This window comes from Pungitius pungitius, chromosome 17 (assembly GCF_949316345.1).
Source record: "Pungitius pungitius chromosome 17, fPunPun2.1, whole genome shotgun sequence".
Classification (NCBI taxonomy): Eukaryota; Metazoa; Chordata; class Actinopteri; order Perciformes; family Gasterosteidae; genus Pungitius; species Pungitius pungitius.
Window position 1 is genome coordinate 5,677,906 of NC_084916.1, and position 12,204 is coordinate 5,690,109.

Consider the following 12,204-nt stretch of genomic DNA (forward strand, 5'->3'; position numbering starts at 1 on the left):
GGTTCTGTTTTTTAAAGAACCGGTTAACTCTCCAGAATAGAGAGGGTCCTTGATGGTGAGTGGGGTTGGGGAGGGGAGGGTAATACATGTGTACATCCGGTAAACCCCTTTGAGGACAATTTGTGATTTTGGCCCATAGAAAATGAATTGAGGTGAAGTTTAACCAGCTCCAGTCAAGAGAGATGAAACTTCTATATGATTGTTGGAAAAACTGAAATAATGTCATGTCATGGTAAGAAGGGGGGATTAGACAAAACAACACAAGACTACATTTGCATAGTTTGTACAGTTTGTAAGTTCTGTGTATCACATGTCAGCTGATGAAATCTGTGCGACGTGTTTGTGTCCAGACGGCCACTAGGTGTTTCATGACGATCAGATGTCTCGGGATAAAGAATATGACGGTCCTTGTACAATGCGATCTTTGTGTGAGTGCAGAACTTACCTGTTTATGATACCTTATCCCATATATATATATATGGTTTATATATAAGGTTTTCTTTTCCAGCACCAACATATATGTCCTGGGTGAGAGGGTATATACAGTATATATGGGTATATACTGTATACATATATGTTGGTGCTGGAAAAGAAAACCTTTGAGTAGCCTTGGCGCATGACTTGTATGTGTGTCAAGTATTTTGATGCACATTTGGGTACAAAGAAATGTCTCTATAGCACCCCCTAGAAATGACCACAGTAGCCTAGTTTTTACCCCCGATGCCCGATTTAAATGCACCTAATTGGCATTTAAATGTACGTAATTAGATTTTCTGCCATTTTGAATTTCCTCCTAAATGCTTAGTGCAATTCTGCAGGCATTGATCAGCTTGATAAGCTCATTTGCATCAACTGGGTAATGAGCATCCCATCTCATCTACTTTAACCACCAATGCAGACACCCGGGACGCAACGAGGCAAATACTTGCTATGGCAAGCCAACCCTCCACATCAACACAGTACATGACGTCAAAGTAGCATCGAGGGAGAACATAGCAGCGTTTTTTAAAACAGCGGATCCAAGGCTATCTCTCGCTATTTCTCGTAGTGTTCGGAGTGTGTCGAGACGTTATTATCTCGGCCGTAGACACGAAAAGATTAAGAAGATGTTACCGGACAGGTGTGACTCTGCAATCTTCTGATGATTCCTCTCCCACTTTCGGTACTTTTGCAAAATTCAGATGGACGTGGGGAGTGTATTGGAAGCTGCCTCAGCCAATCGACACTCGGCCAAGAGACCCGCATGGCTGTCTAAAGTTCACCCGGCTCAATGGCATCTTTCCGGTATCAGGTTGGAGGTGGCATGTGGATTAGTGTGGTGTACTTGGAGCTGCAAAATTGGTGAATTGAATCCCAGCTGCTCCATGTGCCATGTTGAAGTGTCCCTGAGCAAGACACCTAACCCCTAATTGCTCCCCAGGCCAAAATGTAACGCATGGGTTATAATGCAATGTAAGTCGCTTTGGATAAAAGCGTCAGCTAACTGATATTTAATGTAATGGAGGCAAAGTTGTATTTTGCTGTGCGTTTGAGATTTGGGTCCAGGAGCAGGAGCAGCCCAATCAGTTTTCATAAGTCAGAAAGCATGAAATGAACTGAACTGCATCAATTCTGTCAAGAGGAATGGTCCAAGATTCAACAAGAAGCTTGCCAGAATCTTGTGGATGGCTACCAAAAGCGACTAATCGAAGTGAAAATGGCCAAGGGACATGTAACCAAATATTAGCACTGCTGTATGTATATTTTTGACCCAGCTAACTTTTCTGTTAACCCATAATAAAGTAAAAAAAGAACCAAACTTCAACTTCAATGTTTTTTGTGACAAAGATGTTTCTGTTCCAATCACTCTATCAGAGAAAAATCTGACTTGTAGAAATAACGGGAAACTTAAGAGCCATGATATTATGTTCTTTACAAGTGTATGTAAACTTTTGACCACAACTGTAAATGTGTAATTGAGCGAGACACTGAGTAGCTCCTGGGTTCTGTACAACAGCCCACCACTGATGTTTGAAGGTGAAATTGAAGAATCTATATATATATATGGAAATAATGTTTAGTGATACATTTGAGGTATTTTTGTCCACTATTTTTGATATGGAGTACGTGACAAGAACCGCAATGGACACAGATTCATTAACTCAAGCTTTTCCTCGACTTGTTTCACCTTGTTAGGGAAGAGAGTTAATACAGAATGAATACATGAAAGGAATCCAAAAACATTAAATAAACAACGATTGTTTGACAGAGACAAGAAACCCTGTGAGGAGGAGCCAGATCAGCAGATAAATAGACAGTTTTTCCATTCAAAAGTTGAGTAATGAGGAAAGGTCAATGAGACGGTGCTGGTGGGCGGTGCTGGGGGGCAGGAGGGCCGAACTTTGCAGGATGGTGGAGCTTCAGGGTGGTTAGCTATAAAACACAAGACGCAAGAGATAGTGGTGAAGAACTACATTATTTCATCAAGTATTTTTACATACTTTAGAATGTGTCAAAGGGGGATCTTATTGGAAGACATTTTCAATGTAATTTCAGTAACACTGTCTATAATGAAGTTGTATGATGGACAGCACAACTTAAATCTCACCGTACAATTATCCTTGACAGAACAGAAGACTCCAATTAAACCTGTCTCATCTGGCAAATTCTACAAAGGAGTTAATCCTTCATTCAGAGTTTTTTAAAGGATGCATGTTTGTATCCTCTTTGCCCCTAAAACACCCACAGTCTTATGCGCAGCAAGCATTTTATTTTAAACTAAATAAACCTGAACATATTTCAACCCAGCATTCCAACAAAGTCTGTTTAATGAGTTTCTTATCATTTCAAGTAGAACTATTGTGTATTTTAATGGAGTCTGCTGGCCCTGAAGAGAGCTTTAATTGTATGTTTTGTGAGTTATATATTTCATTAATGAAATATATATATATATATATATATATATATATATATTACTATTTTTTATTATTATTTGGGAATACTAAATTCCAAGCCCATCCTGGTCTTGGTTTTGATTTAGTTTGATTGTTGTTTTATTCTGAAATTAACTACCTTCTTCTTGTTGTAATAACCAGAATTACAGTCTGACTGATCAGTAAAGTACAATGAAGATATTTTTTATCCAAATTACAGGCTGCCTCAATAAATTTCTTCATAGGAAATGTCACATATCACTCACATAGATGTCATGTCATTCAGGGCGTGGTCCAGTTCCTCGCTGATGGCTTTGTACTTGAGCTTCTGTGCATAAAGCTCATCTTTGTGTCCATACAGCAAGGGGTGTTGTAAAAGTAATGGGAAAACACAAGAAAGAATGATATCAGTACTGTGGATCGAACATAAGATCTTTAGTGACCAGAAATATTGCACGGCCATAGAAAGAAACTTCAACCCTGATTTGAAACAGGGTTCACCTTCTGAAAATTATTAATTCACATCCAACGTGGAAATGGTGGAATGGACAGTTAGATAGAACCATAAAAATAGAGGAGTAGAAAATACAATGCTCTTTTGCCTGTAGTACAAAGGAATTTGCCCATTGTTATTAGTGGTTATACTCACATTAGCACACATTAGTGGGGTCGTAAAGCATGGCAGCTGAATGTAAGATAAGTTAGCTGTAAAAAACCTTTTTCTACTGTATCTATGTCATACATACAGGACCTTTATATATAAGCTGTTAACAAAAAATACTATATTATCAGCATATACTAATAATAAAGATAATAAAGTACAGTGTAAAGAGCTTGTTAATCACAATTACTGAGATGTATAGGAATTAGACTAGCCAAATGTTAATTATTATATCGGTATATATTTTTACTTTTCCCTGGATAAAAATGGCTACTTTAAGTTGGATGCACTAAATGACATCCTACACTTTAATCGCACATGATGAAGGGCACAAGTGATGACAAGCTAATGCACTTGTATGACTGGAGAGTGGAAAATAAGAGCAACCCAGATTATTTGTACAAGACTGACTCACTCATGAACGTCCCCTAGAGCACAGACGTCAGACGTAAGGAAGGTTGCCCAAGCATGCACTTTGTCTTTGGAGGTTGCACTCAGGGTTGGTTTAAAGTGTAATCTAAATCTTTACCTTCCAGATCATCAATGGTCTTCTCCAGCTTAGCCACAGATCTCTCAGCAAACTCAGCCCGGGTCTCAGCCTAAGATGACAAAATCAGAAGACATTTAAAGTCAAAAACTAAAGTAAACCAAATATGCAACGGTACGTCAACCCTTTGTGTCTTAACATATCTCAAAACTCAAAAGTCTCTTAGGCTCAAGGATGGTTTGCCTCTTGCTCACCTCTTTCAGCTTGTCAGTCAATATCTTGATCTCTTCCTCATACTTGTCTTCCTTTTGAGAGTACTGCAATGAGAAAATGAAAAACAATTATTTAAATGCTTTAAAGGAAGTGGAAATGAAACGTACATTTGGCGATTATGGAATATATTGTATTACCAACACCATAATTTAGGACATGTTTATGTTCACAATATCTGCAGAAGGCAGTAAGGAAAATGTCTCTGTGTGGACTTGTCTCGTTGTGGTCATGGTTCTGTGTGGATTTGTCTCTGTGTTGACTTGTCTCGTTGTGGTCATGGTTCTGTGTGGATTTGTCTCTGTGTTGACTTGTCTCGTTGTGGTCATGGTTCTGTGTGGATATGTCTCTGTGTAGACTTGTATCGTTGTGGTCATGGTTCTGTGTGGATATGTCTGTGTAGACTTGTCTCGTTGTGGTCATGGTTCTGTGTGGATATGTTTCTGTGTGGACTTGTCTCGTTGTGGTCATGGTTCTGTGTGGATTTGTCTCTGTGTTGACTTGTCTCGTTGTGGTCATGGTTCTGTGTGGATATGTCTCTGTGTAGACTTCTCTCTTTGTGGTTATGGTTCTGGGTGGATATGTCTCTGTGTGGACTTGTCTTGTTGTGGTCATGGTTCTGTGTGAATATGTCACTGTGTGGACTTGTCTCGTTGTGGTCATGGTTCTGTGTGGATTTGTCTCTGTGTTGACTAGTCTCGTTGTGGTCATGGTTGTGTGTGGATATGTCTCTGTGTAGACTTGTATCGTTGTAGTCATGGTTCTGGGTGGATATGTCTCTGTGTAGACTTCTCTCTTTGTGGTCATGGTTCTGGGTGGATATGTCTCTGTGTGGACTTGTCTTGTTGTGGTCATGGTTCTGTGTGGATATGTCTCTGTGTAGACTTGTCTCGTTGTTGTCATGGTTCTGTGTGGATTTGTCTCAGTGTAGACTTGTCTTTTTGTGGTCATAGTACTGTTTGGATTTGTCTCTGTGTTGACTAGTCTCGTTGTGGTCATGGTTGTGTGTGGATATGTCTCTGTGTAGACCTGTGTCGTTGTGGTCATGGTTCTGGGTGGATATGTCTCTGTGTAGACTTCTCTCTTTGTGGTCATGGTTCTGGGTGGATATGTCTCTGTGTGGACTTGTCTTGTTGTGGTCATGGTTCTGTGTGGATATGTCTCTGTGTAGACTTGTCTCGCTGTTGTCATGGTTCTGTGTGGATTTGTCTCAGTGTAGACTTGTCTTTTTGTGGTCATAGTACTGTGTGGATTCGTCTCTGTGTAGACTTGTCTCGTTGTGGTCATGGTTCTGTGTGGATGTCTCTGTGTAGACTTGCCTCGTTGTGGTCAGGGTTCTGTGTGGATGTCTCTGTGTAGACTTGCCTCGTTGTGGTCATGATATTGCTTGAATTGTGCAAATAAAATAAGAAATAAGATAAAAAAAATAGTTAATCTCTACCTTCTCAGCCTGGGCCTCCAGAGATTTCAGGTTATTGGTGACGTTCTTCAGTTCCTCCTCCAATTCAGCACATTTACTTTAGAAGTTTGGATTTCAGGAAAGGAAGGAAGGAAGGAAGGAAGGAAGGAAGGAAGGAAGGAGGAAAAGAGGGAGATAAGATTAATTTGGAATATACATTGGTGAGATAAAAATTGTAAAAAGAGTATTCAGGTCCTTTGTTTTAGTAAAAGGAGTGACCCCCAAATGAAGAAATACTCCTCAGGCTGTGAGACATCACCGTTCATCATTAGAACTTCACCATTAAGAACTGCTTTGTTTTATTTAATTTAGTGTAGAAAAAAGGGAAAGCCTATTGAATTTTGTTGTGCAATCACAATTAGTCAAAATTGAACCTTAAAAGTCAAAATACAGAAATCATATCCACTATTGTTACTGCAAATAATCAAAAATATAGCATGCTCATGTTATGGCTGATGTGGATCTCTTTTCACTGTGAAATCCATATCAGCAAAGCCGCCTGTGAGGTGCTGAGTCTCAAATTAAACTTCCCCACATGAGCAGAATTCAGTCCTTTGTTAGACTTTTGCATTGGGTCTTACCATTTGGTATTGTCTCATTCTTCACCTGAAGAGTGAAAGAAACCAGCCCCGACTGACACACACACACACGTGTGGATACTTACGCTTCAGCAAGCTCTGCCCTCTCCTCGGTTCGCTCCAGCTCTGCTTCTACAATCACCAGTTTACGAGCCACCTGGACAGAGGCATTAGATTTGCATGTGTACTTATAAGGATTCTCATATAGGGATTCATCAAAAGTCATCAGTAACAGTGTTTATTTTGTGGACTGATCAGTTACAAGGAAGAGTGCTAGTGTCACAAACTGTTATGGGTTTATCGTGAAGCAATATCACTTTTGTGAATTCTGCAGCGGTAGAGGTGGAAAAAGCTCCTTTGAGCTGTACTATAAGACTTCTCCGTCATATTCTCACCTCCTCATACTTGCGGTCAGCCTCCTCTGCGATGTGTTTGGCCTCCTTCAGCTGAATCTCCTGAAGCTCCATCTTTTCTTCATCTTTTTGAGCCCTGTTCTCAATCACCTTCATACCTCTGCACACACAACCCATTACTTATTTCAGAAATATTACATTTTATTAAATTGTATTGTTCCATTCAATTATAGTATTATAGTATCTATACAAACGTGAATTACAAACTACTGGTTAAGAGAAAAAAAACAACCACGAATCCATTCATCTTCTACACCGCTTATCCTTATGGTCACGGGGGATGGAGTCAATACAAGTTAACAGATTCACACCCCTACAGGCAATTTAAGAGTCACCAATTTCCTAAAATGTCTTTGGACTGTGGGAGGAACATTCCAACTCTACACAGAAAGGCTGCTGGGTGGTGTATGGTCGCACCTGTCATCAGTGTGTGAATGGGTGAATGATGACATGAAGGGTTTGAGCACTTTGAGTGGTCCAGACTCAACTAGAAAAGTGCTGTACAGTCCACTTACCCTTTACCTTCCTGCTGTTACGGTTTGGGTTCTTGGCTTGTCTTCTTTTGTAGTTTCATGTCTCTTGTGTTCCTCGGGTAACTTCACTTCCTGCCCTGTCCTGTATTCCCCTGTGATTGTCTGCCGTGCCTGATTGTTTCCAGCTGTGTCCAATCACCTGCACCTACCTAGTGTATTTAAGCCCTGTGAGTCACTTGTCCGCGTCATTGTCGTCTGCAGGTCTCGTCATCGTCAGGCCACATATGGAATTCATATTCATGTTGTTTTTTTTGTAAGATCTTTGTTTTTTCCCTCCTTTCCCTTTTTCTCGGGTGGAGTGGTTTTCAAGTTCAGTTTTTGATTCTTTGACTATTAAACTCCTTTTATTTTCGTAAAACTCGCGTCGGAGTCCTCCCTCCTTGCCCACGATCCGCCCGTAATGACACCTGCTGTGAGGTGACTGCCTTCACCAACCCCAGTGCCTCCTCTGTATGATTCCTGTCTTCAGGATTCACGGTAAATGTTTTCTTTTTAGCATTGATCTACAAAGAGTTTTTAATCCATTTTTAAGTTCTAAAATGTGTTCACAAAGCTTTCTACCAGTAATAAATACAGTGACTCATTCGCAGCAGTAAATCACCTCTCGCTCTCATCAGCGGCCTTCTCTGCCTCCTCCAACTTCTGCAGAGCCGTTGCTAGTCTCTCCTGAGCTCGATCCAACTCCTCCTCCACCAACTGGATACGTCTGTTCAGGGAAGCCACTTCTGCTTCAGCCTGAGCACAGAAAATAATGATCAGTAAAAGGGTTTTTAGTGTAGACGCACTGCCGCTTGTAGAAACATGCAGAGAAGTATGACCGTTTTATCATGGTTCACCATCTGTAACATTTGGATTTCCTCTTAAAGGCTCTCATCATCTTAGATCTATATTGTTGAAATATGATTTCACATCTTTAGTATAAGCGCAGCCACTAAGGGAAAAATGTGCCCTGATTTTTGGGTAGATACAGTCAAATTTGAAAGAATAAGATCACATTGGGTGATTGGCTGTTTTATTTTTCCAACCTTTGTGGAAAGCCCCATCCGTCACAGTGCTAAGGCTCTCTTTGCTTTATTTTCCTGTATCCCCTCCTAATGCAGTGAAGACAGGTGGTGGTGACCAATTGGAATGGTGTGGTCTGTCAAAATGCTGCGGTCCACCCACGTTTATACTTGATTTGTCTTGAAAAGAGGAAAGTCCAGTCATCATATGAGATGGCATGAAATTTAAACAGTGCTTAGTGCTTTTAATAATAAACTATAATTTAGCTGCTCCTTAAACTACACTATTTTCTATTGTTACAGGTATTCTTAGAACAGCGCCCTCTGCTGTCAGCTGTGCTTTCTATATGTACAAACTGAATTACATTATTCAGCAATGACTGAAAATGAAAAGAGGCACAAGACTGAAAGCTGGAATGTTGGCCATCCTTCCTCTAATGATTGTATATTAAAATGGTTGTCAGTTAACACCAATATAGTAAGCCCATTTTCTCTAGTGTACATAATTCAAATCTTTTTTGGTTGCATGTTTATTCTCTCCAAAAGTAAACGGACTAAATAAATACTGTGACCCAGGAGGAATGGATGATGCCCCCAAAAAGGACTTTGACCATTGTTAAGCATGCAGTCAAGGTTGAGCGACTGACATCATGGCCGAAATAGGCCACTTAATCCCCCCCAACAGCTGTGAGGAGTCCATGCACAGCATAATGACAATGGAATGCAAAGGAGACACAGGGAATCCGCCAGGCCTGGTTTACACTGAGAGCATCACAGCTTTTGACATAAGGATAAACAGGTCAAAAAACGCTAAATATTAATATAATGCAAGTATGTATTGTACTTTTGGAATTGTATTACTCACATCAGCAGCCTTCTTATCAGCCACCTCAAGCTTTTCCTGAGCATCCTTCAGGGCCTCCGAATACTTATCAAGCTCGTCTTCTGTCCCCTTCAGCTTCTTTTGCATTTGCAGAAGTTCGTCTTCATGCTGAGGTCATTGGAGATCAAACACTGAGTTAGCAATGTGTTCATTGGATCATTTGTTGTCATGCCTAATAATTTGATTGTAACAAACTGGAATTGAACCTATATGCCAATATGTACACTTTAGCACCTATTCCCCTTCCTACTGGCCATCCAAAGATCCCTCATTGGCATGCTTACAAAGGAAATCCACATGTTGTGCTTGAATAAACTAGATAGAATAGAGTAATCAGATTGGTTTGGCACATTTTGCTATTTGTGTAGTTGGTCCTCTTTCCACTATATCATTTAGTTTGTTATTTTGCAAACAACCCATATATTATAATGTAAGTGTGTTCTAGGAGAGGGATTTCTTTGTAGGTTCTTCTACTGGGTTTTCATTTTATTCCCCTTATTGATTTTTAATTCATTTTGAGGACATTTTCCTGATCCAAATGGAGGGTCTTGAGGAACAGAAAGTGGTGTATGCTGTACCGATTATAAAGCCCTGACCTGACTAAAAGATCATATTAACTTTGAAATACATCTTACTCTAATTGAGAATTTTGTTGTTTTTCATTTATTATTTCTTAATGAACAAGCACAACTTCAGTACATGCAACCCATGGAACCTCCAAAGCTGTGAATTAACTGGCCACAGCTTGTGTAATATTAACACAACATAGTATATAATAGTAGGATACAAAAAACAGAGTCAGTGGGTTAATTCAGGATGTCTCTGATGTAATTCTTTCCCAGTTCTTCACATCAATTGGATAGCTTTCCAAAGTATTCCTTAAGGGAAGTTCTTCCAACCTGGAAGAGAGACCCCTTCACCTCCTTTTTCTCCCATTTATTTGGGCAGGGTTTTTTTTCCTGTGTCAATTTAAGGGTTACAGGTTATAATGTCAATGTGTACAGATTGTAAAGGCTTCTACAAAATGAATTAAATTAAAGCAATGCCCAAAGAGGACCGTGACTTGTGATACTGTGGTCCTGAGGAGACAGCAGGGTAGTTTGCAATGGGGTGGCGGAAACACAGACATTCTCCAAAAGAAGTCACAAGCCACTGCTGCGTGCGAGGAACCAGTTCAGTGGAGTGGATTTGATTCCTGGCTTCACTAGTGTCCATAACAATGTGTCCTTGGGCAGGGAACTTTACCCCAAAAAGCTCCCATACCTGTGACTACTGTGTGTGAATGGTGTCAATGTTAGTAAGCGGCACCGAGTGGTCAGAAGATTTGAAAAGAGAAATACACGTACTGTAACCTATATCTACGATTTAGCATGACAGAAGAATTCCTCCTAATGTTGTACAGTCTTCCCATTGACTTCCCACTTACATCAGGGCCATGAGGAGGACTCACCACATCTTTCTTCATAGACTAATAGGACATTTATTTAGACTGCACGTTTTCCCATGACATAATAATTGAAACAAAAAACATTGTTATTATTTTGGATTGTGTCCACATGGTTGAATGTTCTTAATTTAACTCACTTTGGATGAAAGCTTGAGTTAAAGCATTATTATTATTTTTGCAACATGCCCTTAAACCAAAATATGGAAAAGGGCTGGCTCAGTGAGGATTTCTTAATTAGAAGGTGCACATCGCTTTTGTATATTAGTATGAAATCAATTCTCATGTTATCTAAACAAAAGTGTGATAAAATATAAGACAAATTATGATTTGAGATACTGTGAGCAAAAATTAATAAAAATACATTTCTAGATTAAAATAGTTTACTGATTATTACAGAATATGGCATAGTTTGACATTGAAATGTGAAAATATTGCAAAAGAAATGAAAAGAATATTTAACTGGAACTCACTTCATGTCTATGAACACATTTCTCCATTTGCATATTGGGATTCCCACCACGTTTAGTTTATGTAACTGAAATCACATGCTCAGTGAGTTAATCATACGAATGCTGCTCATGGTTTCATTTAAAATGAGAGAATAAAGATAACTTCATGCAGTTTATTTAAATTAAATTCCATCTTCAAACTGTGTTCAAAGAACATCATTGATGAGCAGAACCAGGGTTATTTAGCCTGTTAACCTGATGGAGGACGAAGGTTTTTCTTTGTCTGATTGGATCTAAATGTATTGAATCTGTGTCCATTACCCACCTGCTTGCTTCTGTCTTCGGCTGCTTTCTTGTCAGCTTCAGCTTGTTCAGCCTGGTCCAGTGCATTCTCCTTGTCTAACTTTAGCATGAGCATCTTCTTTTTGATGGCCTCCATTTTGGCTGAGGTTTGGCTTGTGGGTCTTAGAAGCCGTGCAGAGATTTGAAGACGTGGCAGCCTGATGGCGACAGTAAACTCTGTCAAAGATAGAGGGAGTGCATTTATATGACAGAGGAGTGGACACTCCCACTACTAAGCCTCTACTAAACTCTCTCACGACCGCACCCTCCTCTATCTTCAATGATCACCTCTCAAATGAGGAGCAAACCTGGACACCAACAACATGTATGCATGTATGTCTTCTTGCTTGGAAACTGAAAAAAGTCCTCATTTTACCCTTTAATGAAATCAAATTCTGACCTGGTCCTTTGATGTGACTTTTAAATAAAAGAAAACATTGTAAAGGATAACAATATAACCTTATTTCCTCGCATGGGATCCGAATAGTGTATCTATTATGAAATAGGCCCAGCTACAAACATAGGACACTTATTACAGACCAGTTATAGGTTGGACTATAACCTTTAAAATGCTTCAGGGTTTTTAATTCTTCTAGTACATATCCTCAGACTGCTTATGAACAAAAGTATGTCGTAACAGGTTTGCATATTCAGTTGCACTCGTTTGGTTAGACAACAGCTGCTGCTGCCATTAATAAGCGGAGCACTCGGGATCCGAAGGTGCGTGAGTCGTCCCTCCATCAGAACATCGTTGGTTTGTTCCCCGGGT

At 39.8% G+C, this 12,204-nt stretch overlaps 1 protein-coding gene across 1 annotated transcript; it reads right to left on the bottom strand.

Moving 5' to 3' along the window:
* Nucleotides 1-2,132: 2,132 nt before the first annotated feature.
* Nucleotides 2,133-11,618, bottom strand: tpm3 (tropomyosin 3). Its single transcript, XM_037473525.2, has 10 exons — nt 11,419-11,618; nt 9,180-9,305; nt 7,915-8,048; nt 6,763-6,880; nt 6,454-6,524; nt 5,772-5,847; nt 4,315-4,377; nt 4,103-4,172; nt 3,179-3,257; nt 2,133-2,412 (listed from the first exon to the last, which is right to left on the bottom strand). Exons 1-10 carry the CDS (start codon nt 11,530-11,532, stop codon nt 2,409-2,411), a joined length of 855 nt encoding a protein of 284 aa, XP_037329422.1. The 5' UTR covers nt 11,533-11,618; the 3' UTR covers nt 2,133-2,408.
* Nucleotides 11,619-12,204: the final 586 nt, after the last annotated feature.